Below are 24690 nucleotides of genomic sequence, written 5' to 3' on the forward strand. Positions count from 1 at the left end.
CACAGAGCAAGTTCCAGGACAGCCGAGGCTACACAAAGAAATGCTATCTCAGAAAACAAAGCAAAAGTGGTTTATAATATGTTGAAATTTATTTTGCTTTTATTTTTGTGTCTCTGTATTATAAATGTGTTGGATCCCCTGGAGCTGGGATTACAGGTTGTGGTGAGCTGTCTGAGGTGGATGCTGGGAACCTGGAACTATATCCCGGTCCCTTGAGAGAGCAATAAGCAGTCTTAACGACTGAGCCCTCACTCTAGCTCCTTTTTGTACTTCAGATATTAGATCCTTATCAGATACACAGATGTAAAGATCTTTTCTTCCTTTTGTTGTGTGGTTTCTATTTTAATAATGTTCTTTGATACATACAAGCCTTCAATTTTGAGGATCCCAGTTTATATCTTTTTACTAATGCTTTTGGTGTCATTTTTAAGAATTAATTGCTAACATGGAAACATTTTTTTTTTTTTTTTTTTTTGAGATCTAGCTGGCCTGGAACTTGCTGTGTAGTCCAGGCTGGCCTTGAAATCACAGAACTCACCTGCCTCTGCCTCACAACTTAGACTCTAGGTCTATAGGCGTCCCACTCTACCTGGCTCTCTTTTGTTTTTTTCCTTTTAAAATAATATTTCAATATTTAGTATAAGCTACATGAATTTGTGATTTTTTCCTTCATCTTTCTACATGCTGGGATTTATAGGTGTGCATTGCCATATCTGGCTTGATCCTGTATTTTCAAGGACTTTTCTAATTTGAGCTCTTATATTCAGGTCGTTGATCCATTTTTCTGTCACTGTTTTGGTGTGGTGTGAGTTTAGGTTACAGCTTCATTGTCATTGTATGTGACGATCCCTTTCTGCCAGGACCCCTGGCTGAGGATGGTACTCTCTGGGCTCTGCACCTTTTAAAAAGATGATTTGTCCATAAGTAGGTACATGGACTTATGTCTGGGTGCTCGATTCTGCTGCCTAACTCTGTGTGCTTGCTTATAGAAGCATCATACAGTTTTTGCTATTGTAGCTTTGTAGAGAGGACATGTTGAGATCCAGAAAACAGTGGTGTTAGAAAGAAGACATCACGCTAACGTACTTCTCATCAGATTCCAACTCCTAAAATTTCCATCAGCTTCCAATGTGGCAGCCACAGCTATGCCCAACCGTCACAATGAAGAGTGCTAACCATTATACCATCACAGTCAGCTGCGTAGCTACCTGCCACAGGGCCGTGCCTTCAACCCATGAGCCTGTGAGGGATGTTTCTTAGTCAAATTCACATTTTGCACCTGGCTCCCCCACAGTCACATGCCCATCTCATACTGCAAACTGCAAACTTAGTCATTTCCAGGAGTCTCTAAAGCTCACTGGTTCCAGTGTTGCTCTGTAGTCTGAGTCTATAGTCTTCTCTGAGCCTCAAGCTAGACTGTTAGCTGTAAAACCCACTAAAGTAAAAAAGAGTGCCTGAAGTTACTGTGATAAAAAGCGGGAATCAAGGCCTGCAGAAGTGGGACTGAAGCATGACTGAAAGCAACAGGGCAGAGGTTAAATCCTGTAGCTCCCAATCTGGCTTCTGTACACATGGCATGAGCCTTCAAGGACTGGGTCAACGCTGCATCATAGCTCTGCCTGTCACAGGCCCTGTGGCCTCTTTGCTGAGCCAGCTCTACTTGCTACCTGTCTTGGTAGACATTCAATTTTCCTGGCACCTCTCATGCCCTCAGATTTCCATTGCCTCATCCACTTCACCTTCACAGCCTCATACAGTGTCCTCTTGGTGTTTGCTAGAGTTTCCAGGTTTTCTTTAAAATAGGAGTGGATGCTTTTATGACCCCATAACTCTTGTATTCTGCATTGCTGTAAAAGCTGCAACACATGGATGATTCCAGTGTCTGCCAGCTTAAGCTTGACCTGTTTGGACCATGGCCGCATTTACCACTGACTGCCTGGGTGCTGTCCCTGGGCAGCACTTCCCTAGGTGGCCTTGTGTAAGCAGGCATCCTGGAGATCTCTTCTTTAAGCAAAGGCTTTCAAGTGAGTTTCCTTTTTACGTGGTGATAAGTGATGGATGTGGTATGGCAATAGCTGAGATGCCTTCATGTCATGTTTTTGCTCTGTTGAGTCTGTAGCTTCTTTATGCTTGGGATAATACTGCCTTGACCTCACCTTTAAAAGTATTTCTTTCTTGGCCAAATTGCAAGTTTTTGAAATTTCTCTGTTTTACTTCTTGTTCCTAATTATCAACTTAGTAAACAAAGGGTACTATTCCACCTAAGTGCTGGGCTGTGTTGAAATTTCCTCTGCCAGGTCAATTAATTTGTCACCTTTAAATCAAGCCACACACACACAGTCTTACCCAAGGCATAGACAAAATATAGATAAATTCTTTAACAGAATATTGCACACATCCATTTTCTGATAGAGTTGTCGTTCCCACCGGAAACCTCATGAACAGTTTTTATGTGTGCAGTTGTGCATTCTGAGGGGCAAAAAGAAGCCATGTGCTTTCGTATCCCTCAATTGTGATGGCAGTGAGTGAAAGTAGCAGGCAGGTGGGTGTAATAGCAGATGACATCCTTTAGTGTTAGAGCCCTCACACAGGCCTTGGGGAGCAGGACCCTTAGCTCTCTACAAGGGCCCCTAGGTCTTTGTAGACACGGGAAGAGGATTCTTTAACCAGTTCTCACAAATACTGCCCATTCCAAGCTGTGTTCTGCAGCAAGTCCCTGATGGTATCTGTATTCCGAAATTCCCTTGCCTATGGCAAAGACTCTGGTTGTGTCCCGCTTTATTGGCAGCATTGGATCAACTCTATCTGGACAATGTAGTGGAATTATCTATTGCCTGCTTTTCTTCATCCTATTCAACTGAGGACTTCATCCCAGCTGTGGAGAAAGGGTCCCTCTTCTCCGTTTATCCTTTTGGAAGCCTCAGTCTTAATCTCCTATCATAGTTTATGTATCATCTATCTATCTATCTATCTATCTATCTATCTATCTATCTATCTATCTATCCTGTCCGTCCGTCCGTCCGTCCGTCCGTCCGTCCGTCCGTCTGTCTGTCTATTGAGACAGGGTCTCACAGGTAGCTCTGGCTGGCCTGGTACTTGCTGTTTAGATCAGCATGGCCTTGAACTCAGAGAGATTCTCTTGCCTCTGCCTCTTGAGTCCTGGGATTAAGGGCCATTTCTGGTAATCTTTTTCATAAAATATTAAAAGCAGATTTTTGACTAGTTGATTGAAAAAACTTACAGACATTGAGTATAAACTCTGATAAACACTGACATTTATATAGCTACGAAACAACTGCAATAATGAAGTTATCAAACTTGTCCATTATTCTTAGCGGTTTTCTCAAGCCCATAGGATTCCCACTTTCCTGCCTCTGTAATATGTATCTTTGTACTTACTATCATACCATAATTTAGTGTATTGTATGGTTCATGTCTCCTGATATAGCTCTCCTTGCACAAAATTGGTATTGGTACCTGGAATAGTTCTAGGATACTTAAAAAATTGAGGTTTGTTTGTTTTTGTTTAGTTTTTTTGGTTTGATTTCCCTTTCAGTGTGAGGACAGTGCTGAGCCATTTGCCAGTTGGAATTAGATGTTAGCAGTCACAGTAGTTAACAAAGCTAAGTAGTTGTTTGAGATGTATTGTTTACTGATGCACATGCCTGCTGCTTTTGAACTTTATGACAATCATACTCAGAACTATTGTGTGGGATAGAATATTTTGGAAGTAGAGCTGGGCTAGTGACTCAGCAATTGTGTACTTGCAGAGGGCCTAAGTTTAGTTCCTAGTACCCATAACTCACCTGGGTAAGAGATTACAACTGCCAATGTCTTAGTTACTTTCCTGTTGTTGTGACAAAACACCATGATTAGAAGCAGGAAGGGTTTATGTAGACTTATGATTCCAGAGGGATAAGAGTCTAGCATGGCAGGGATGCGTAGCTGCAAAGGCAGGCAGCAGGAACAGGAAGCTGAGAGTGTATATCTTCAACTGCAAACATAAAGTGACACAAGGTGTTTAATCTCAAAGCCTGCATCCAGTCACCAACAAGTCTGCATTGCCTAAACCTCACCAAAAGTGCCACCAGTTGGGTTAAAATGCCCAAGATTATCGGGGAACATACCTCATTCAATCTTCTCTTAGACTGTAACTCCAGTATCAGGAGATCTTATACCCACTTCTGAACTTGGTGGACAACAATAGCATGCACATACATATATATAAGTATTCACAGATACACATGAAAATAAGTGATCTTTAAAAAAGGGAAGATTTGTGTATAATTGAGTGCTTATATGGAAAAAAATTTAATTTTCTGCCCAAGATCTGCCTTTTTCTTTATTTTTAAAAATATTTAAAATATTTTTATTTATTCATTGGCAATTTCATGCATGTGTACAATCTTGATCATCTTTACCCCAAGTCTCTCTCCTATTCCCCATAGAACTCCCCCAATGGGCCCTTCTTCTACCCTCATGTCCTTTCTTTTTGTAAACTCCACTGGGTACAATTAGTGCTGCTTGCATGTGTGTGGGTACAGGGCCTCTGTGGAGTATGGGCAACCCACCAGCAGTCATGTGTCAGAACCATCATTATCACCATCATCATCATTTTTTGATTTTTTTTTTTTTAAAGGCAAGATCTTTGATGTAGCTCTGGCTATCCTATAACTCCCTATGTAGGTCAGGGTGGCTTTGAACTCACAGAGATCAACTTGCCTGTGTCTCCTGAGTGCTGGGATTAAAGGCGAGCACCACCATAAATTAATAGACTTCAGAAATAAGTATGAAGAATAAACCAAAAATGATATAAAGACCAACCACCTAGAGTTACTGTTTATTTACAGATTATTTTGTTTCATAATATTTAAAGAATCATTTATTTTTATATGTATATGTGTGTGACACCGTATAAAGATATATACCACATGTGTGCAGGTACTTTCAAAGGATAGAAGAGGGAAACTGGAAGAGGTTTGTGAGCCACTTGACATGGATACTGGGATCCAAACCTGGATCCTCTGCAAGATCAACTGCCTTTAACTGCTGAGCCATCTCTTCAGCATCCATAGTATGTATATTTATGTACATTTTAAATACATGCATGAGACATTTTTCACTTAATCTTTTTGAGACAGTATCTCACTGTGTAGCTTATGTCGGTCTTGAATTCCATTGAGCAGCTGGGACTACTGTTGAAACCACCACACTTGGCTTTAATGGAAACAGGATTTTTGTTTGCTTTTGGTGGTGCTGGGGATTCAGTGCCTCTTTGAGGCCCATGGTAGGCAGCTGCTCTTCTACTGAGCCTTAAGACAGTTTTAATGTTAAAGTCTTAAAACTTTTTAAGGAGAGGTTAACAGGCAATTACATTAAAGGTCTCATTGAAGAAGTAGTGTGTGCATTTGTTTTATAAGTGTTAAGCACCTAATTTTTGTCAAGTGCTCTTTACACATCTGTAAATATTGATGTCCTTGAGAAGTACATATTCTTCAGCAAATAAGGACACTAAACAATGAAAATAAGAATTAAAAATTAAGACAGGAAGCAATGAACATTTAAAAAAAAAAAACCCAGGAGATTAAAGGAGTTGTGTAAACTGACTGCAAACACTGGCTTCTAGAAAAGAAGGTCAAGACCATAGCTGGGGGAATACTGTAAAACAGCAGGTTATGGGGCCTGGGCACAGGTGGTTCAGCATTTCAGAGCACTTTTGGAATTTTGTTTCTAGCACCCACATCCTGTGGCTCATAACTTCCTGTAACTCTAGCTCCATGAGAGATCTGGTATCTTTGGCCTCTGCAGGCTATTGTACGCAAGTGCACCTCTCCCCACATACACATAACTAAAATAAAATGTAAAGAGACAGGTTGTAACAATGGTGCTGGTATAAGATCTGGTGTGTGACAGTCTGCCACATTAACACAGTATGAAAGCTTCCACATTTATACACCCACACTCCCTGTATATCATTGGTTGCTTTGTTGTTTTCCATCTAAGAACTGTACAAAAGATAAAGAATGAGGGATGAACAGAGTAAACCGAGTTGTTCGTTTTCTACTCAGTTAGTTCCTAGTACTTACACATAGAAGTGTAACAGTACAAGCCACTTTCTCCTGTTCTATTCTAGAGGGAATAACATTCCTGTCAGATCATTAACACAGAACTTAGCATAAAATCAAGTTTTCTTTTAGTGTTAGTTATAGTGATAGGATTCACATTTGTATGGAAAATCATTACAGTAAGACATTCTGGTTTAAGAGATATACTTTGAAGTACACGCATATTTTGATAACCACGGAAACCAGAATTGTCTACTGTGTTTCCCTAATGCTCACGATTTCAAAATCCCTGAAAAAGGTTTCATTGTCAATTGTTCATTTCTTGTTTTCTGTGTGACTCATTGCTGGGGTTGACAACCTGTGATATAGTTGACAATAGCGGCATTGACAGAACTATGAAGTATGTTTTTGTTTCCATTTCTACTCCTGCCTTTTCTTCATGTCTACTTTGATCTATTCATTGTCCTTTGACTTGTAAGAAGCTAATGAATAATTGCACGATATGTCACTTTTAAATCTTGATCAAAGAAGTGTTTTCCAAATATACATTGGACTCATTTCTTATATTACTGTTTATTGTGAAAACTAACAAAAAATGTGTTCAAGATCTAAACATAGAAATAATATATAAAGAAATCAGGGAAAAGGTTTGCATCATTGGATTTCTTACATATGATACCAAAAGCAAAGGTTTTAATAAATCAAAAATAGGTGAGTTGGATTCCATGAAAATTAAGTGTTTGTACATTAGAGGACTTTTCTAATTTTTACATAGTGAAGCGATAATGCACTGAATGGGAGGAAATAGATTTTCAGTCTTAATACTAGGCAAGGCTTGATATTTAAAGTGTCAGTACTCCCATAGCTCAACAACAACAAAACAGTTTGATTAAAAATTGGATGAGTGGATATTTCTCCAGAGAAGATGCACAAGAAGAGGTGCTCAACATCACTAATTCATAGAGAAATGCAAATCGGAACCCAAACTTTGTGCCCTTTAGGGTGGCTATGTCAAAAGAGCACATAGCAGGTATTGCTGACTATGAGAAGACATGGAAACCCTGTGCATTCCTGGTGGGACACACATGCTTCAGCATTTGTGGAAAAGGGTTTAATACTCCAAAAGTCAGCCTTAATTTGTGATCCTTCAGTTCCACTTTTGGTATGTACTGCATTAGACTTGGAGCACAGGGAGCAGAGTCCAACCTCAACACATGTTTGCATTTATTACCATACACAGCAAAGGGCAACCTCTCTCCGAATCCCTGCAGAGGGAAAATTCTGTCTGGGACCATTTATAGGTGTAGGGCTTTGATATAAGGAACTTGATGCAGCTCGGGGGGGGGGGGTCTATATGCAGCTCTGTGGTCTTTCCTTTCTGAAATTGTTAACCTCAGGCAGGACATACTGTCATGGGACACATGTCTTAGCAAATATTCCCATCTGGGCTGACCAATGACTGCTGAACTAAGCCAGCTGTAATCTCAGAGGAATTCTGTTTTTACAACTGAGGCAATCTATCCAAACTGAAAGAAGGAACACAGGTAAATGTTTAACTAGTTAAGAAATTGAAGCAATTTAATGTTTGTTAATGGATGAGTAGGTAAACAAGCTGTAGTGTGTACAAGCCATGGGACACTCTTCAGCGGGAAAAGGAAGCAGATTTTATACTTCAATAGCACAGATCAGTGTTTAAGACATGCTATTGAACTGAGCCAGTCACAGAAGACATGCTGAATGGTTCCACTTATATGCTATCCCACGTTGTCAAATTCTGACAGGAAGTAGAATAAGTGTTCCTAAAGGCTGTGAGTTTCATTATTTTTAGGATAAGATATTTTTAGGATAAGGATAAGGTCCTTGAGATGCATGTTGATGATATAATGCATGACTGTAAAAATATAGTTAGTCACTGAACTATTTTTGAAATGATAAGTTTTATGTATATTGCACCAAAAATGAGAGTGATGGACTTCCAGAAGACCTCTTCATCACCTACAAGTCTGTCCATATAGACATTCTGTGACCGAGACTCTTCTCAGGTGATTTTAGTTTTTGTCAAATAGCCAGTTAAAGCTAACCTTCATAGCTACCCTGTCCGTGTTGCCTCCAGACTGTCATTTTATTGTTGTTTTGATGAGACTGTGTTGTAATTAGTGTTTGTCATTATTTTTAAACATTTTATTCTCTTTATTTAAAATTAAAAAGAAAATGCTTTGGGGGCAGGGTCTTGATATATAAAGCCCTGGTTCTTGAATTTGCAGCAATCCTCCTGCCTCCCTGGTGCTGGGATTACAGTCATAAGCCACTATGCCTGGGTGATCTCTGTATTTTTTAATAACTTCTTGCCCTTTCCTTATTCTGTTACCGTGTACTGCCTTTGTTTTGTTTTCTACTAAATTTTGTAGAAATTCTGACCTTTAAGCTAGACACTCATCTTGTCTTATAATTTATTTCTTGTGTTTCATCTAATTCCCGTAATCTTGAAGTTAGGGAGAAGAAAATCATTGCAGATTAGAATCAAGTTAAGACATTTTTTTATAAGGTTATTTCTTAGGCAAGATACAGCATAAATGGGACAGAAAAATAGAGTGAGAATTGGAAGACTTTGTATTATACCAGGAAGCTGATTTCAGATAAAATGTCTATTAATATTTATTAGAATTCTTTCAAAGAAGGATGGAGAGTAGATTGTGGTAACAAATGGTGCTGGTGGCTCGAGAGATGGCTTAGTGTTTTAAAAGCACTGCATGCTCTTCCAGAAGGGTCATTGCCAGTACTTACATGATAACTCACAGCTATCTGTAACTCCCTGTTCAGGGGTTCCAATGCTACCAGGCACACATGTGGTGTTCAGACATACATTCAGGCAAAATATCCACATACATAAAAGAAAAATAAGTCTTTATAAAGGAAAAGAACATGTGATGGTCATATCTTGAGAAAACTGCTAAGCAGATTTTCTTGTGCATTCACTTTTGAACTTCCTCCATTGAGTGAGTATAACTTGTGATGTAGCGCACTCAGCGAATATGGAAGTGTTTAGGAAGATCAACTTCCTCCATTGAATAGTATAACTTGTGATTGTAGGCACACTCAGTGAATATGGAATGTTTTAGGAAGATTGTTGGGAAGAAGGCAGGGAGGAGAAAAAGCATTTTTAAAAGCTAAAAACCAAAATTTACATTTTGTTTTTATTTATTGTATGTGTGTGTATGTATGTGTTGGTGTGTGCATGCTGTCGGATGTATATGTAGGTCAGAGGCCAACTTATAAGAATCAGTTTTCTCCTTCCATCACTGTGGGTCCTGTGCCTGGAACTCAGATTACCAGGCTTGTCTATCTGGTGAGTCATCTCTGCGACCCTGAAAAATATTCTTTCTAAATTAATTTTTTAGATGAGAATAAAAACAATAGGCTTTGTCTGGTATCATCATGCATTTGCATCACTGTACATTGTTTCCATTCATTTTTCTCCTCAGCTGTCTTCCTCCTGTCCGCTCTAGTTGATTCCCTTCCCCCTATTAGTTTCTCTTTCTTCTTCTCATTACCTGCATCCCATTACCCTCTCTGTTTCCCATTGATCTTCTCCTTTCAAGTTTTGTGATTTACATGTATACTGCATACATTTTTGCACACATGCTCACATGTGTGCACATAGGTAATTTTAAGTTTTTGCATAAGAGAGAAAACATATTATTGCTTTTCTGAGACTGACTTTATTCATTTAATGATTTCCAATTGCATCAACTTTCTTGAATATGTCAGTATTTCATTTTTCCTATTCACCACCTAAAGCTCCATTTTGTATATGTGCTATATTTTCTTTATCCATCTGTTGATGGCCATCTAGTCTGTTTCAATTTCCTGGTTGTGAACAGTGCCTACATGAACACGAATGTACAAGCATTTCAATGATGTTGACTTAGAATCATTCGGGTGTACACCCAGTAATGGTTTAACCAGGTTATAAGGTTATTCATGTACTGTATCTGTGTGTATGTTCAAGTGTCTTCATGCATGTGTGCTTGTAAACTTGTCATTACACACATGGGGGTCAAAAGAGTTGTTTTTCTCCTTCCACCATGTGTGTTTTGGAGATTGAATACAGGTTGTCAGCCTTGCCAGCAGGTGCATTCACCTGGTCATCTATCTTAATGGCTCTATTTTCAGGTTTTTTGTTTGTTGTTTATTTTTTGTTTTGTTTTGTTATTCAAGACAGGCTTTCTTTGTGTGGCTTTGTAGACCAGGCTGGCCTTGAACTCACAGAGATCTACCTGCCTCTGCCTCCTCAATGCTGGGATTAAGGGCATGTACCACTACTGACCAGCTATTTTTAGGGTTTTGAGGAAAATCCATTCTGATTGGGCAAATTGGTTGCACAAATTTACATTCCTGTCAGCAGTAGGTAGGGGCTCTTTATTTCCTACCTGCTTGCCAGCTCTTGTTATTTGTTTCCTTGATGTTATCATTCTGAGTTTGATGAGAAAGGACCCTTAAGTTTTAATTAGCATGCCTTCAGTGACTGAAAATGTTGAATACACACGTATGGTACTTATTGGCCATTTGTAGTTCTTTTGAGAACTGTCCGTTTAGTTCATTGGTTCAGGTACTGGCTGACTCAATTGATTTTATTGGTGTTTACTTTTTCTGTTTTGTATCTTATATATTATCCCCCTTGTGATATATAGTTGGCAGAGATTTTTTTCCCCCCATTCGGTAGGTGGTTTCATGAGTCTAGTGATTATTTTCTTTGCTATTAGAATCCTGTTCAGAAGTCCTTGATTATGCTTACATGTTGAAGTATACACCAATATTTTCTTCTAGCAGTTGAAAAGTTTCAGGTCTACATTAGTGTTTGATCCACTTTGAATTGAGTTTTCAGAGAGAAAGAGGAAGAACAGATCTGATTTTGCTTTCTACATGTGGGAATAGTTTCCCCAGATATATTATTTCTCTGATATATGTTTTTTACAGCTGTAGCTGTGTGGGCTTATTTTTAGGTCCTCTGTTCTGTTCCAATGATGTCAATTTTTTGTGCCAGTACCATCTTGACTATGTTATGATGGCTTTATAATATAATTTAAGAATATAATTTAAGAATTATTTTAGTGATTTTTGGTTTTTTAACCCTTTTTTTTCTTTTGTGAATGGAATTTCCCCTTTATTTCATTTTTGCCAAGTTTGGTATTGGTACATTAAAAAAAAAAAAAAAACAAAAACTACTGATTTTTTTTTTTTTTTAATCCTGTTTGCTGAAAATGTTCATTAGGTCTAAGCATTTTCTGGTGGAGTATTAAAAGTTTGTAAGTAAGTGTTGTCTACTAGTAGGTATAGTTTTACTTTTTCATTTTGTCTGTATCACTCCCCCCCCCCTTTTTTTTTTCAATCTTGTTGTTTTGCTCTAGCCAAGACTTCCAGTTGTACAGTGAATAAATGCAGAAGTGGGCACCTTTGTTGTTCTAGATTTCAGAGGAAATGCTCTGTTTTCCCCATTTTGAATGTCACAGGCTATGGGTATGTCATACATAACTTACTGTGTTATTTCTTTTTGCTCCTCATTTCTCTAGGGCTTTTGTCATGAAGTAATACTGGACTTTGTGGAAAGCTCGTCTGCAGCGATTGAGATGATCGTGTGCTTTTGCCCTTGTGTCTGCTTATGTGCTGAATTATACTTACTGACTGGCATATGTTGAACCAACTTCATGCATATGGCACTTTAATGGGTTCTTGAGTCTGGTTTGTTAGATTTTTCTATTTTGCATGCATATGTTCTGTGTATGGGAGTGTTGTTGGTGAGTTTATGTGTGGAGTCTGACAGTTGATATCTCTGCCTTCCTCTATTTTTCTCTGCCTTATTTATTTACTTTTTTGAGACAGGGTCTCAGACTGAACATGGTGCTCATTGAATAGCTAGACAGGTGACAAGTGAGCCCTGGGATGGTCTGCCTGGCTCTACCTCCCTCACTGTTGGAGTTTCAGATATGTGCTGTCACAAAGACATTGTGTGGGTAGCATTATAGTCACTCTGTAGAAGTAGACAAACTGGAAGCTCAGTGTACCAATGTAAAATATGCAACTCTGGAGAAGTCTCCCATTATCCAGATGAAAGGAACAGCTTCTTTTAACAGCCAGTAACAGATTTTCCTTGGAAATCATGCTCAGTTTTGAGAAATATATGGCATAGGCAAGCAAACCTCTTTTTTTTTTTTTTTTTTAAATGTCATTATTTTTTTCTTCCTCCCTACAAGGGTTGAGACTGTGGGGTAACTGTGGGTGTTGAGGGGTGAGGGCCTCACTATATTGTTGTTCAGGCTGGTCTCCAAGCCCTACCTAGCTCAAGCCATCCTGTCATACCAGCTTTCTAAGAAGCTGGGGCTGCAGGTTGTGTCCTTGCTTGGGAAAGGATTTATAGCAAACTCAGAGTAATTTCTACTTGAATGCTTTTCTTCAGTAAAGAATCATATGTATCTGCATGTTGCTTAGTAACATGATTGACAACTTGCCTTTCTCTTCACACAGTAGGTTAAGTGCTAGGAGGAAAAATGAAAGAATTTAAGACTTTTCCCTTTAGAAGGCTTTCTGGTGAAGCAAAGTTAATTTAAACTAAAATGTAAAAAACTTTTGTGCTTTCTTGAACATTTATTAATCATGAAAGTCTTAATTGGTGCTACTAATGTTGGAACGAAGCACCATGACCGAAAACAACTTCAGAAAGAAAGGGTCTATTTAGTTTATACTTCCACAGTACTATTCATAATTGGAGGAAGTCAGGACAGGAACTCAAAACAGGGCAGGAATCTGGAGGCAGGAGTCACAGAGGGGTGCTGCTTACTGTCTTGCTCCTCATGGTTTTGTTCAACCTGCTTTCTTATAGAACCCAAGCCCAGGGATGGCATCCCTTACGATGTTTTGTGCCCTCCCCCATCAGCCACTAATTTAAAATATGCCTTACAGTCTTGTCTATAGTCCTACCTTATGCTCTTAGGGGGACATTGTCTCAACTGAGGTTCCCTCCTCTCAGATAACTTTAGCTTGTGTCAAGTTGATAAAACTAGCCAGCGTAACAAACTTTCTTCATAGAAACTACATATAGTTATACATATACAAAATTAATATTTGCATCATATTTGTAGTTTTTCTCCAAATTCTTAAAAAGAAAACCTCACAGCATTTATTATCACCTGATAATAACATAAGTGTCATTAAAATAAGGTAAAGGTGAAGACATGCTTTGGAAGTACTGTCTCTGTTCAGATTTTTTTTCTTGACTTTGTTTTATGAATCTGTTCTGTATTATCTCATGTGAGGTTTGTGTGCTCATCAAGGCCAACAGTCTGTCCTTCCGTTGGCATACTGACTTGCTCACACAGCCTAATCTGAGTCTGACATCTATTTTGCAAATGTCTGAAGATGCAGCTCATAGGCTGGCTGTACCGTCCCTGAGTATTGGCCCTCACTATTGCACACCATAGAGATCGTATGAATGTGTGTGCTGCCTAGTATCTGATTATCACACCAGTAAAGATACTTTACCTTAAAAAGTAATTTCAACAAAGTTACACATTTACATTTTTATTATATCCCAATTCACAATATAAAGCTTACTTCAGATATATAGTGCAGCGATTTTAATATATATATATAAAATTGTGCAACTAACACCAAAATCTAGTTTAGGACATTTATCTAATCTTCTCTCCCTGTCTCTGTGAGTAGTCATTCTCTGTTCCCACCTGTCCCCCTTGTTTTGTCATAGCTTCTGTCAACCACCAGTCAACTTTAACACACTTTCATTGCCAATATTGATAGTGTTGTAAAATGGTGTTTCAAAAAACTGTGTACAGCTATTCTGCTTTCAGTGTGTGAGTCAGATTCTGTATCATTCCTCACCAAGGACACTCAATATCATTAATGTTGAACCTTTGTAAATTGGTACTATTAAATGATACAGTTCTTTATAAAGTTTATTGTCTTTGTTAATCTTGTTCTCATTTTTTTTTTCATAAAAAGTATGCTATACTTTTGCGACTTGCCAATAAAGATTTTACCTATTGTTGACTGACTATTCAGCCTATCCTGGGATTTTGATTTGCTATAACATAGACTGGAGAGTAACTTAGAGAACTGAATAATTTGGGAGAAGCAGGCCCCAAAGGATGAAGTTTATGAAGGGAAAGATATGAGGTCTGCAGGTAAGCCATGACATCACTGTGGCCTGGTTCCAAGAGTGCAAAGAAGAGAAAGGGTCTCATATATATATAGAGAGAAGGGATATCTCTCTCTAAAGAGAGAGAGAGATAGAGAAAATAAAATTATAGGTTATTAGGAGATCAAGTAAAAAAAATTGAATGCCCCTTACAAAAGTCCTTGGTATGAGAAGTGTTCCAGTACTTTTAAAGTATTTCTGCAAATTACACCAGTTAAATGTTCCTAATCCAAAAATCAAAATGTGAAATGCTACAAAATCTGGAATTTTTTGATTTCTAGATCAGAGAGTCAGAGAGGGTCACCAGTCTCTTTTTGTTTTTTGTTTTTTCTTGAATGTCAATATAACACACAAAAGTATCTTCTGCCTTAAATCCCAGCATTTGGGAGGTATGTGGATCACCATGTGTTCAAGTCCAACCTGAACTACATATTAAGCTGTACGTCAGCTGTTGTTATTGTGAGACCTTGTCTCAAAAAGAAAGAAAAGATAAGGAAGGAAAAGAGAAAAGTACGTAAGTGGTCATGGTGGCATGCATTTTTAGGTATAGCTGGTCCCTGTGAGTTCTAAGCCAGCCTGATTGCCTGGTCTGCAGAGGCCAGCCAGGGTCATACAGTAAAGCATATCTCAAATTACACGAATTTGTATTTAACAAATGTATATGAATTTTTATAATGAACAAAAGATGTGATTTCTAGAAATGTAGAAAAACATTAAATTTTAAAGCAAAGTTGTCTCTCTCTTTTTTTCCCCCCATATTTTGGTTGAAATCTTTCTTCTCCAAAAACTGGGTTGGTGAATAAGTTGGGCTATAATCTAGCACTGAGGGAGAAATGTTTGTTTTGTGCTTAAAATACAGAACATAGAATCACTGGGTGTGTGCTGTCTTTTAAAACTAGCTTCCCCCCTCCCCCAGTACTGTGGGATGGAACATACCCTTGTGCTTGCTAGGCAAATGCTCTACCACTGAAGTGCATCTGTCATCCTGTATCCACTAACTAAATGTCCTAGTCCCTAGAAATTCTTGTGATTTTGAAATACTTTAGTTTCATTTGATTTTTGTTGTTTTTGTTGAGTCTCTCTCTCTCTCTCTCTCTCTCTCTCTCTCTCTCTCTCTCTCTCTCTCTCTCTCTCTGTAACCCTTGCTGTTCTGGGACTCACTATGTAGACCTAGCTGGCCTCGAAGTCACAGGGATCTGCTTGCCTCTGCCCCCTTAGTGCTGGGATTAAAGGTGTGCACTGTTATATAGTTAGAAGCTTTTATGTGTCTTGCCTGGTCCACAGCTGCTTATAAAATAATCACTCAGAGGCTAATATTAAATATAACTGTTTTCCTGATGGCTCAGGCTTGTTATTGGCTAGCTTTTACTTTGTAAAGTAACCCATTTCTAATAGTCTGTGTGTCATCATATGGCTGTGGCTTACCAGTGATGTTCTGGCATTTTACCTCAAAGATGGCTACATGGCATCTCTTTGACTCCGTCTTCTTCTTCTTTTTTTTTCCTATCTCTGTTTGGATTTTCTGCCTAGCTATATTCTGCCCAGTCTAAGGCTAGAACAGCTTTATTTTTCAGCCAATAGAAGCAACACATATTTGCAGCATACAAAAGGACATCCCACATCAAACTACCATGCCTGGCTTCAAAGTATGTCTTAGTTTTAATATTAACACATTTGTAATTAAATGGATATTTTTGGATCTTAGGAATTAATGTGGGAAATGATTTATTCTGGAGAGAAAGCACCTGCTTTTCCAATTATTCTTTCTTTATCTCCTAGGTGATTTACGAGATGCTGCTCTCCATAGGGATGCTCATGCTGTCCGCCACACAAGTCTACACCATCTTGACTGTGCAGATCTTTGCATTCCTGAACCTGCTGCCTGTAGAAGCAAACATTTTAGCAGTAAGTATAATTTATTTATGTCTGAAAACATCACTTAATGCTTTAAAGAAGCCATGAATGATGTGATCTTACACTGTTTATAAACATGCCAAACTATATACAGTTACTTGAAAATTAGGTGTGTCTTATTTTCTTTTGTTCGTTTAATATTCAGTGTAAATTTCATGTACATTAAATACCTGATAAATGGTGTGTTTATTCCTGAAACTGTGTGCCAATACCTACATGCTTGTGTTCTATGTAGAATCTTACTGGTTTCTTTAAATATCTAGTATCATTTATTTCCTTCTTTTGAGACAGTTCTTGCTGTCCTGAAACATGCTCTGTAGACTAGGCTGGCCTAGCGATCTACCTGCCTCTGTCTCCTGAGTGCTGGGTTTATAGGAGTGTGCCACCACACCTGGTTTCTTTGTCCCCTCCCTCCTTCTTCCCTCCCTCCCTCTGTCCCTCCCTCCCTCCTTTCGTAGCAAACACCATGCTGCTGTGAATATAGCAGCATTAAACATGGATGTGCCACTTTGCATTATTTTGTTAATTACAGTTGAATGAAATCATTTTATTTGATCCCAATTTGCCTTTGATTCCATTGTTTGTATTTGTCAGAGAGAATTGGTTACTTGATGGTCAGCAAAGTGAGCATCAGAGAATCACATAGTAAGAAGTGGCATGGGTTGATAGAGTATATGTAATGGTAGTCAGGAGCTTTGGTAATAGAGTTACAAGCTGAGTTAAATTCTTATTCATGTGATGAGATGACCCTGAGCAAATTACTTAACATCTCAGTTCATAGGTTACTGACGATGAAAGTAGAAGTATAGATGTACTTTGTAGGTCAGTAGTTTAAGAGTTGGGGCTTTGGTGCCAGACTGCCTTGGTTAGACTCCTGATCCCTCTAATGGAATAAGTTGTTTCTAGTATTCTGTGTATATCATGTAAGCCCCAATGGATGCTACAATTACTGTTTAAGCTAAAGGTCTTATTTCCAAAGATTTAGTCATAAGAGATCAAAGAACACTTAATTGTAGACTGTTCTATTTTTTAGTTTTCAAAGCATACATTTTAAAGTGCTGCTTTCAGACACTTGCATTTTCCCTTGCTCTTTCTTTTTTTAAAATATATATCTATTATTTTTTCTTATTTTACATATCGATCCCAGTTCCCTCTCCTTCCTTCCCTCCCATGCCCCCAACCCTCTCCCCTCCCCCCCACTCCACAGGGAGAGTGATGCCTTCTAGGAGGAATCTTCAAAATCTATCAAGTCTTTTGGAGTAGGGACTAGGCCCTCCCTCTTGCCTCTAGGCTAAGGGAGTATCTCTCCTTGGGGAATGTGCTCCCAAAGTCTTTTCGTGCACCAGGGATACATACTGATTCCACTGTCAGAGGTCCTTTAGATTGCCCAGGCCTTCTAACTGAGACCCACGTTCAGGGGTTTGAGTCAGTCTGATGCTGATTTCCCAGCTATCAGTCTGGGGACCCATGAGCTCCCCTTTGTCCAGGTCAGCTGTCTCTGTGGGTTTCTGTAGGCTGGCCTTGACCTCATTTTCTTATCACTCCTCCTTCTCTGCAGCTGGATTCCAGGAGTTTGGCTAGTGTTTAGCAGTGGGTGTCTGCTTCTGTTTCCATCGGCTACTAGATGAAGTTTCTATGATGGCATATAAGTTAGTTATCAATCTCATTATCATGGAAGGGCATTTAAGGTAGTTTCTCCACTGTTGCTCAGATTGTTAGTTGGGGTCATCCTTGTAGGTCTCTGGACATTATTCTAGAGTCAGTTTTCTCTTCAAACCTATAATGGCACCCTCTATTATGGTATCCCCGTCCTTCTCTCCTGTCTATTCATCCCCCAACTCAATCTTCCTAGTCCCACATGTTCTCCTCTCCTCCCCTTCTCTTTCTCCTAACTCCCTCTCCACTCACTGCCTTTCCCCCGACATACTCCAATATGCTCAGGAGATCTTGCTTCTTTCCCCTTCTGCGAGGTATCTTGTATGAATCTCTTAGGTTCCTCCTTGTATCCTAGTTTCTCTGATGGTGTGAATTATAGGCTGGTGATCCTTTGTTCTATGTCTAAAATCCATATATGAGTGAATATAAAGAAACTTCAAGTCCCATCCATTTGCCTGCAAATTTTAAGATTCCATTGTTTTTTTTTTCCCTCTGAGTAGTATTCCATTGTGTAAATGTGCCACATCTTCTTTATTCCATTGCTCTTTCTACATTGATCTAAATTAATCTCCTCATTTTACATTTGTGTCTTTGGGAGGTGTTAAATGACTTTCTCAGATTTAATGTTGAGGTGACCATGGTTGAGTAACTAAAATAATGATACTTTAGGAGATTAAATGTGAATTGTGTTAGTTGATTTGAATGCATTTCGAGTCTAAAGTATTTTGTAAATCATTCTAAAAGTATGAATTACTGTTGCAATAGGAGGAACAGTCACTATGTATATTTGGTGGCTCCCAGGTATGATTCTGGGCTGGGTACCCAAGTCAACAGAATGAATCCTTATAGTTGTATAGTGAGAAACAAAGGGAAAAGCTGGTGTATTAAGACATTCAGGCACTGCATTACCTTGGTCCTGTCTGCTATGTTAGCTTGATTTCTTGTTTGCTGCCTGAATCAGCTTTCATTGTTGACAGTGATGTATGAGCTGAGGGCGAGGTCAAGAGTCTTAGCAGCTGGCAGGTGTCCTGATTGAATAGTGCTTATTGTAGGCGAGAGAGATGTCTGTGCCTTAGCATAGCTATGAGGATAATGTTGCTAAACTGCAGTACCACTTATCTCATACCTCTGGCAGATGATGCAAGAACAGGATTGTTCAACAGGTGGTTTGTTCAGGGTAGCATACCTATCTATCTGGATGACCTCTGTGCTTTGTGACTCCTAAGGCTTACTTGATGTTTATATCTTTTTTTTTTTTAAAAGGACTTATTTATTTTTATTTTATGTATATTTGTGAGTGCCTGAATGTATATATGTGTACTATATAGTACCCATGAAGACCAGAAGAGGATGTCAAATCTTCTTGAACTAGAGTTATAGGTGATTTTATGTTACTATCTGGTTGCTACTAGGAATGGAACCTGGGTCCCCTGTAAATACTCTTAGCCTCTAAGCTACTCTTCAGCCCCTGCAGCCTTTTTTGTGTTGTGATTAGTGTCATGTAACTCCCTTTCTTTGTAAATGTGTTTTTTATTTCTGACTTATAGGTTATGAACAACTATCTTAACTTCTACTATAGCATTGATTTCATCTGTTACAAAGTTACTTGTTTACTGTCTATGCTTTCTGCCAATGCTCTTGTTTCTCTTGTTTTCTATATAACATATTAATCATTATTAAGTGATAAAGCAGATATTTCAGTTAGGTCAGTACTGAGCAGTGTGTGTGTGTGTGTGTGTGTGTGTGTGTGTGTGTTTGTGTGGTGTTGGAAATGGAACTCAAGGCTTCATGCATGGTAGGTAAGGCACTGAGCTATGTCCCTAGCCTTCTTATTATCTTCTAAAAGCACACACTTCTTTATTACAGTAGAAGACTCTTAATACTATATAAGAACCAATATCTGCATGTAAAATGGAAATTGTTTGAATAACTTGGGCTAGTGAGATGGGTAGAGTGCTTACCTTACAAGTCTGAGAACTGAATCCAATGCCTGAAGCCCACATCAAAGTGGACATGAAGAACCATCTCCATAAAGTTATCTTCTGACTTATGTATGTGCATTATGGCGTGTGCGTACTATCCCCAACAATAACAAATTAAATCAAAATACTTAGTTTTAGCTTTCCCTATTATGTGCTACACTGAATTTGGTCCCTAAGTCACTGGTTCTCAACTTGTGAGTTGCAACCCATTGTTGGGGGGGAGAACAATCCTATCATAGGGGTTACCTAAGAACATCAGAAAACAGATATTTACATTACAGCGCGTAACAGTAGCAAAATTACAGTTATAAAGTAGCAACAAAAATAATTTTGTGTTCAGGGTTCAGTACAACAGGAGGAACTGTTTTAAATGGTCAAAGATCAGGAAGGTGGAGAACCACTGCCTAAGTGTTCTTCTATAAAAATTGACAGTTCATAAGAGTATGAGTTGATGTTGCTTTTTCTGGGGGCAAATGTCAGCTTTTATAGCTATCACCAGAAATTCTGTAAATCTCTTCTATTAAATCAGACCCTTAAAATATTGAGAAAATAAAATGAAACTCTTCTGCTGATTTATATAATCTATAACCATATAGATTATATAGATTTATATAATCTATAAAATTCCTTGCTAGGGGATTATCTGTACCCAGAAAACAGTAGATATGTAATGATACAGAATTATTGTTGGTGTTTGACAATACATAAAGTTAGAATCAAATTTAAATGGCTTATGTAAGTTATATTCTTGTTATTTTAATTGATGCTTTTTTTATTTTGTGATAAGTTCAAGTAGTATATCAGAATTACAGAAATGATAATTTATATGATTTAATAAACTCTTACAATATAATATATAAATTGATTTTAACTTGATTCTTTTACATTTTTATATTTAGTATAATTTTGAAAATGCATCTCAGACATTTGAGGACCTTCCAGCGAGATTTGGCTATAGACTACCAGCTGAAGGCTTAAAGGTGAGAAGATACAAATGTAGAGGGATATGTGATTTAATAAGGTGCTTTTTTAGTGGTCATTTACTGAGTGAAAACATTTCTTAGTATTTATTATCATAAAACCTGAGATAGGCATTTGAAAAGATGAAGTTATTCAAACTATTGTGTGCTATGCATGCATTTTTATATGTCTGTATATATGTTTATGTTAAATATTTATGTATACAATAAAGCTATATTTAATACTAATAGAAACTTGCTGCTTGATTGTAGCCCCCAAATTGTTTCTCTATGTCAAGTTTTCTTGCTGATAGCAAGAGACCTCCATTTTTATTTTTTAATGATTTCTTTGTTTTGCAATATGAATGCTATGGATTTTGGACATTTTATCTTTTTGAGGTGTATGTCTACATTTTTTTTTAGCCTATTGCTAACATTGTTTAAGTGATTGTTTAAGTGTAGCTTTGGCTGGCCTAGAGCTTGCTATATAGACCAGGCTGGTCTCAAACTCACAGAGATCCTTTTGCCTCTGCCTCTGCCTCTGCCTCCTGATTGTTGTGAATAAAGGTATGCATTATCAGTCCTGGCTTAATCAATGTTTTCATCCTGTTGAATTTATTTCTACGGCATGTGTCTTGAAATATAAAATTGCTTTCTTTGTGGCTTACATGTTTTAAATTTTGGCATAGGTTTCAGGTTGCCCTATAGAAAGTTAAGGGCAGTTTAAAATTCTATAAATAATGTCTGAGGCCATCCTCTTTTTATAATATCTTCAATATTAGATATAAAACATTCACTACTTTGCCAAAAGTATTAGTAAGGTTAAACATCTTAGTTTTTCTGCTTGTGTAACACATATGTTCACATGCATATATAGACATGTTAAGAGAGTTAGTTGACTATAAATGCTCTATGCCTATTTAAGAACCAATACATTTGTATTTTGTCAGAATTTTTTGCTTATTGGAAGTATTAGTTGTTTTTTACATATGGTTCTGAGCATTTTTTTTTTTCTTGAGCTTAAATACTTTTTCTTGAGTTTAAGTAATTGGGTTTCAATAATAGTTAGAAAATCCTGCCTCATTTTAAGACAGGGTGAGGTTTTTGTTGTATAAGCTAGAATACACAAACACAGTGTTTCTACTTTTCAATCAGCATGGTATGCAACTCTGCAATGGGCACATTGGCTTTTAGTTTTAAGAATCTAAATTATTAAAAAAATACTGTCAATGTCATGTTATGTGATTATCATTGCAATGGATATTTACACAGACAGGGGATATGCTCTCTCTCCATAGTTAAGTATTACCAGTGACTTACAGGTAATACCTTGGGCCCTTTTCTGAATATGTAGCACTCTTTAGTTCTTTAAAAAAAACTTGTTACATTTATCTATTTTGTGTGTGTATGTGCATGGATGCATACGTGCTTGTGTGTGCGCTTGTGTACCATGGTGTGCATATGGAGGCCTGAGGACAACTTTCAGGAGTTAGTTTTCTCCTTTTCCCATGTGGGTTCCAGGGATTGGACTCAGGTTTTCAGACTTGGCAGCAAGCACCATCTACAGAGCCATCTCACTTGCCCCTTTTTTATTTCTTTCTGTTCATAAATTTATGAAGTTACACATTTCAAAAATATATTATTTGCATGTATGAAATGTTTCTTCTGTGGTTTTACTTGGAGGGGGATGTATGAAAAGATGACGACACTGCTTCACAAGTGAAACTCAGAACCAATGTAGAGGCTTCAAAGAGGACTGATGTTCTAGTTCCTTTTATGTTGTGACAAACACCACGACCAAATAGGGAAGAGAGACTGTGTTTCAATTTACTGGTAATAGCCATTGAGGGAGTCAGGGCAGCATTCCTAGCAGAACTTTGAAGTAAAACTATGCAGGAGTACAGTTGTTGTTTCATGGTTACAGCCTAGGACCACTTGTCCCAGGCATGGCACTCCACCAATTGAGACTCTTCTCAGGTGACTGTTGGCTATGTTAAGTTGACAGTTAAAACAAACCAGGAAATGCAGCTATTAAAAACTCAAACTACATCAGAATACCTATGCAGTCTTAACTAAGAATATTCTGCTGCTGCTGTGACTTAAGCTACTTAAAGACACACACACACACACACACACACACATACATATTATTGTCAAAGTCTGCTCATGTGGTCATTTCTGTTGATTAACAGACTGTAGGCCATATAGTTATTAACCACTTATTTACCAGACAGGAATGCTGGAGAATATTATGTAGCATTTTTGTTGTTACTTTTAGTCTGTTTTGAGAAGATGATAATTATCATGTAGGGAGAGGGGTTTTAGAATATTTGTGGACCATGCACGACAGAAACCTACTTTACTAATTACTTTGCAGTTTAATTTTCCCACTTTTCCTATGTCTTGTAGATCTTTCCATAGCAGTACCTATAAATAGTTTGTCTTGTGAGTGTTGTGTTATAAGTGATCATAGCTGTTTTCTATTACATGATATTCTGGTTTCTTTTCCTCTTTTTCTTTGTTATTACAGTGGCATGTCTATACAAATGCCTACATTTATGAGTACAACCAGTTGAATATGTTTGGTGTCATCTGTATATACATATGATTTCAGGGCTGATTACTTATATTGGATAACCAATCAGAAGGCTCATTCCTGTGGATGGCTCTTTCTTCTGCTCTATTAGAGTTACCTGTAGTTCTTTGCCTATGCACAGGACCTGTTAAATGCTATGCTAACATATCTAATGGTGTTATACTTCTTCAAGTCTTGCTTAAGTAGCCATATTGTTGAGATATCAAGAGTGAAGCTTCTGTCATTTCTAGTTGATACAATCTCACAGAAGATTTCCTGGGCCTCTGCCCCCTTTGCTGAGGTATTTACTGAACCTAAGGTACAGGAGTTGTGTTGTAGATCTTATTTTAGTTTCTGATTCCAAGTTCAGCTATATCTTTAAAGACTTTGAAATAGAATGAGTATATACATTTTAAAATCTCACAGATAATACCAAACAATTTATTCCCACTAGTAGTATATGATAATATACTTCTCACCATACCCTTGACAGCATGGATTATGTTCAATTTTTATTCCTCTGATAGCTGAGGAATTTGAACTGTCCAGCCTAAGGGGTGAGAGGGAGTCACCTCAGAACTTACTTGTCTTAAAGGCTTGTTCTAAAGAGTTTTAATTTATTTTATTTACTTATTTATTTTATGTGTATGGGATTTGCCTGCATACTTGTCTTTTATGACACGTGTGTGCTTGGTACCCACACAGATCAGAAGAGGTTGTTGTGTTCCCTGGAATTAGAGGCATAGACAGTTGTGAGCTGCTGTGTGGGTGCTGGAACTCAAACTCTGGTCCTCTAGAAGAGCAGTAAGTGCTCTTAACCACTGAGCCATCTTTCCAGCTTCAGTTCCTTTAATTCTTAACACCCATATTATATTGATATTCCTCTTCCACTATGTAAAATAAAGGTTATTTGTAGCAGATATTCTGACAGATTTTTTTTTTTTTTTAAATCCATTGCCTACAGGGGGAAATCAGATACAACTACAAAATATTTATCTCATTCTGTGGGTTGTTTTTTTTTCACTCTTAATCAGTCCCTTCAGTGAATGAGACCTTTTAATTTTCATGGAGCCCATATTCAGTTTTTTAGTCTTGTTTGTGTTGTTATTATCATATCCATGAATACATTGTCATGAAGCTTTTCCTCATGTTATTACAAAAATTAATTGTGAAAGTTCAAGAAGCAGAATCCTCATGATATTTTTCTTTTTAAACTATGTTTTGTGTAATTTTTTAAAATTACATTTTGTCTTTCACCTGCATGTATGTCTGTACACCACTTGAATATCGTACCCAAGGAGGCCAGAAGTGGATTATCAGATCCTTTGGG

General features: G+C 37.8%; 1 protein-coding gene across 2 annotated transcripts in view; it reads left to right on the plus strand.

Moving 5' to 3' along the window:
• Rnf13 (ring finger protein 13) overlaps positions 1-24690 on the plus strand; it is a 90787-nt gene that overhangs the window by 12001 nt on the left and 54096 nt on the right. The window contains exons 1-3 of one of the 2 annotated variants that reach the window (XM_051176984.1): positions 4942-5074; positions 16054-16179; positions 20726-20806. In XM_051176984.1, the coding sequence (XP_051032941.1) occupies positions 16066-16179; positions 20726-20806 (195 nt within the window). In that variant the 5' untranslated portion in view covers positions 4942-5074; positions 16054-16065. Of the gene's footprint in view, positions 1-4941; positions 5075-16053; positions 16180-20725; positions 20807-24690 lie in introns of those variants that run through there. The other variant, XM_051176985.1, reaches the window with a different exon arrangement.

Source organism: Phodopus roborovskii, unplaced genomic scaffold (assembly GCF_943737965.1).
Source record: "Phodopus roborovskii unplaced genomic scaffold, PHOROB, whole genome shotgun sequence".
NCBI lineage: Eukaryota > Metazoa > Chordata > Mammalia > Rodentia > Cricetidae > Phodopus > Phodopus roborovskii.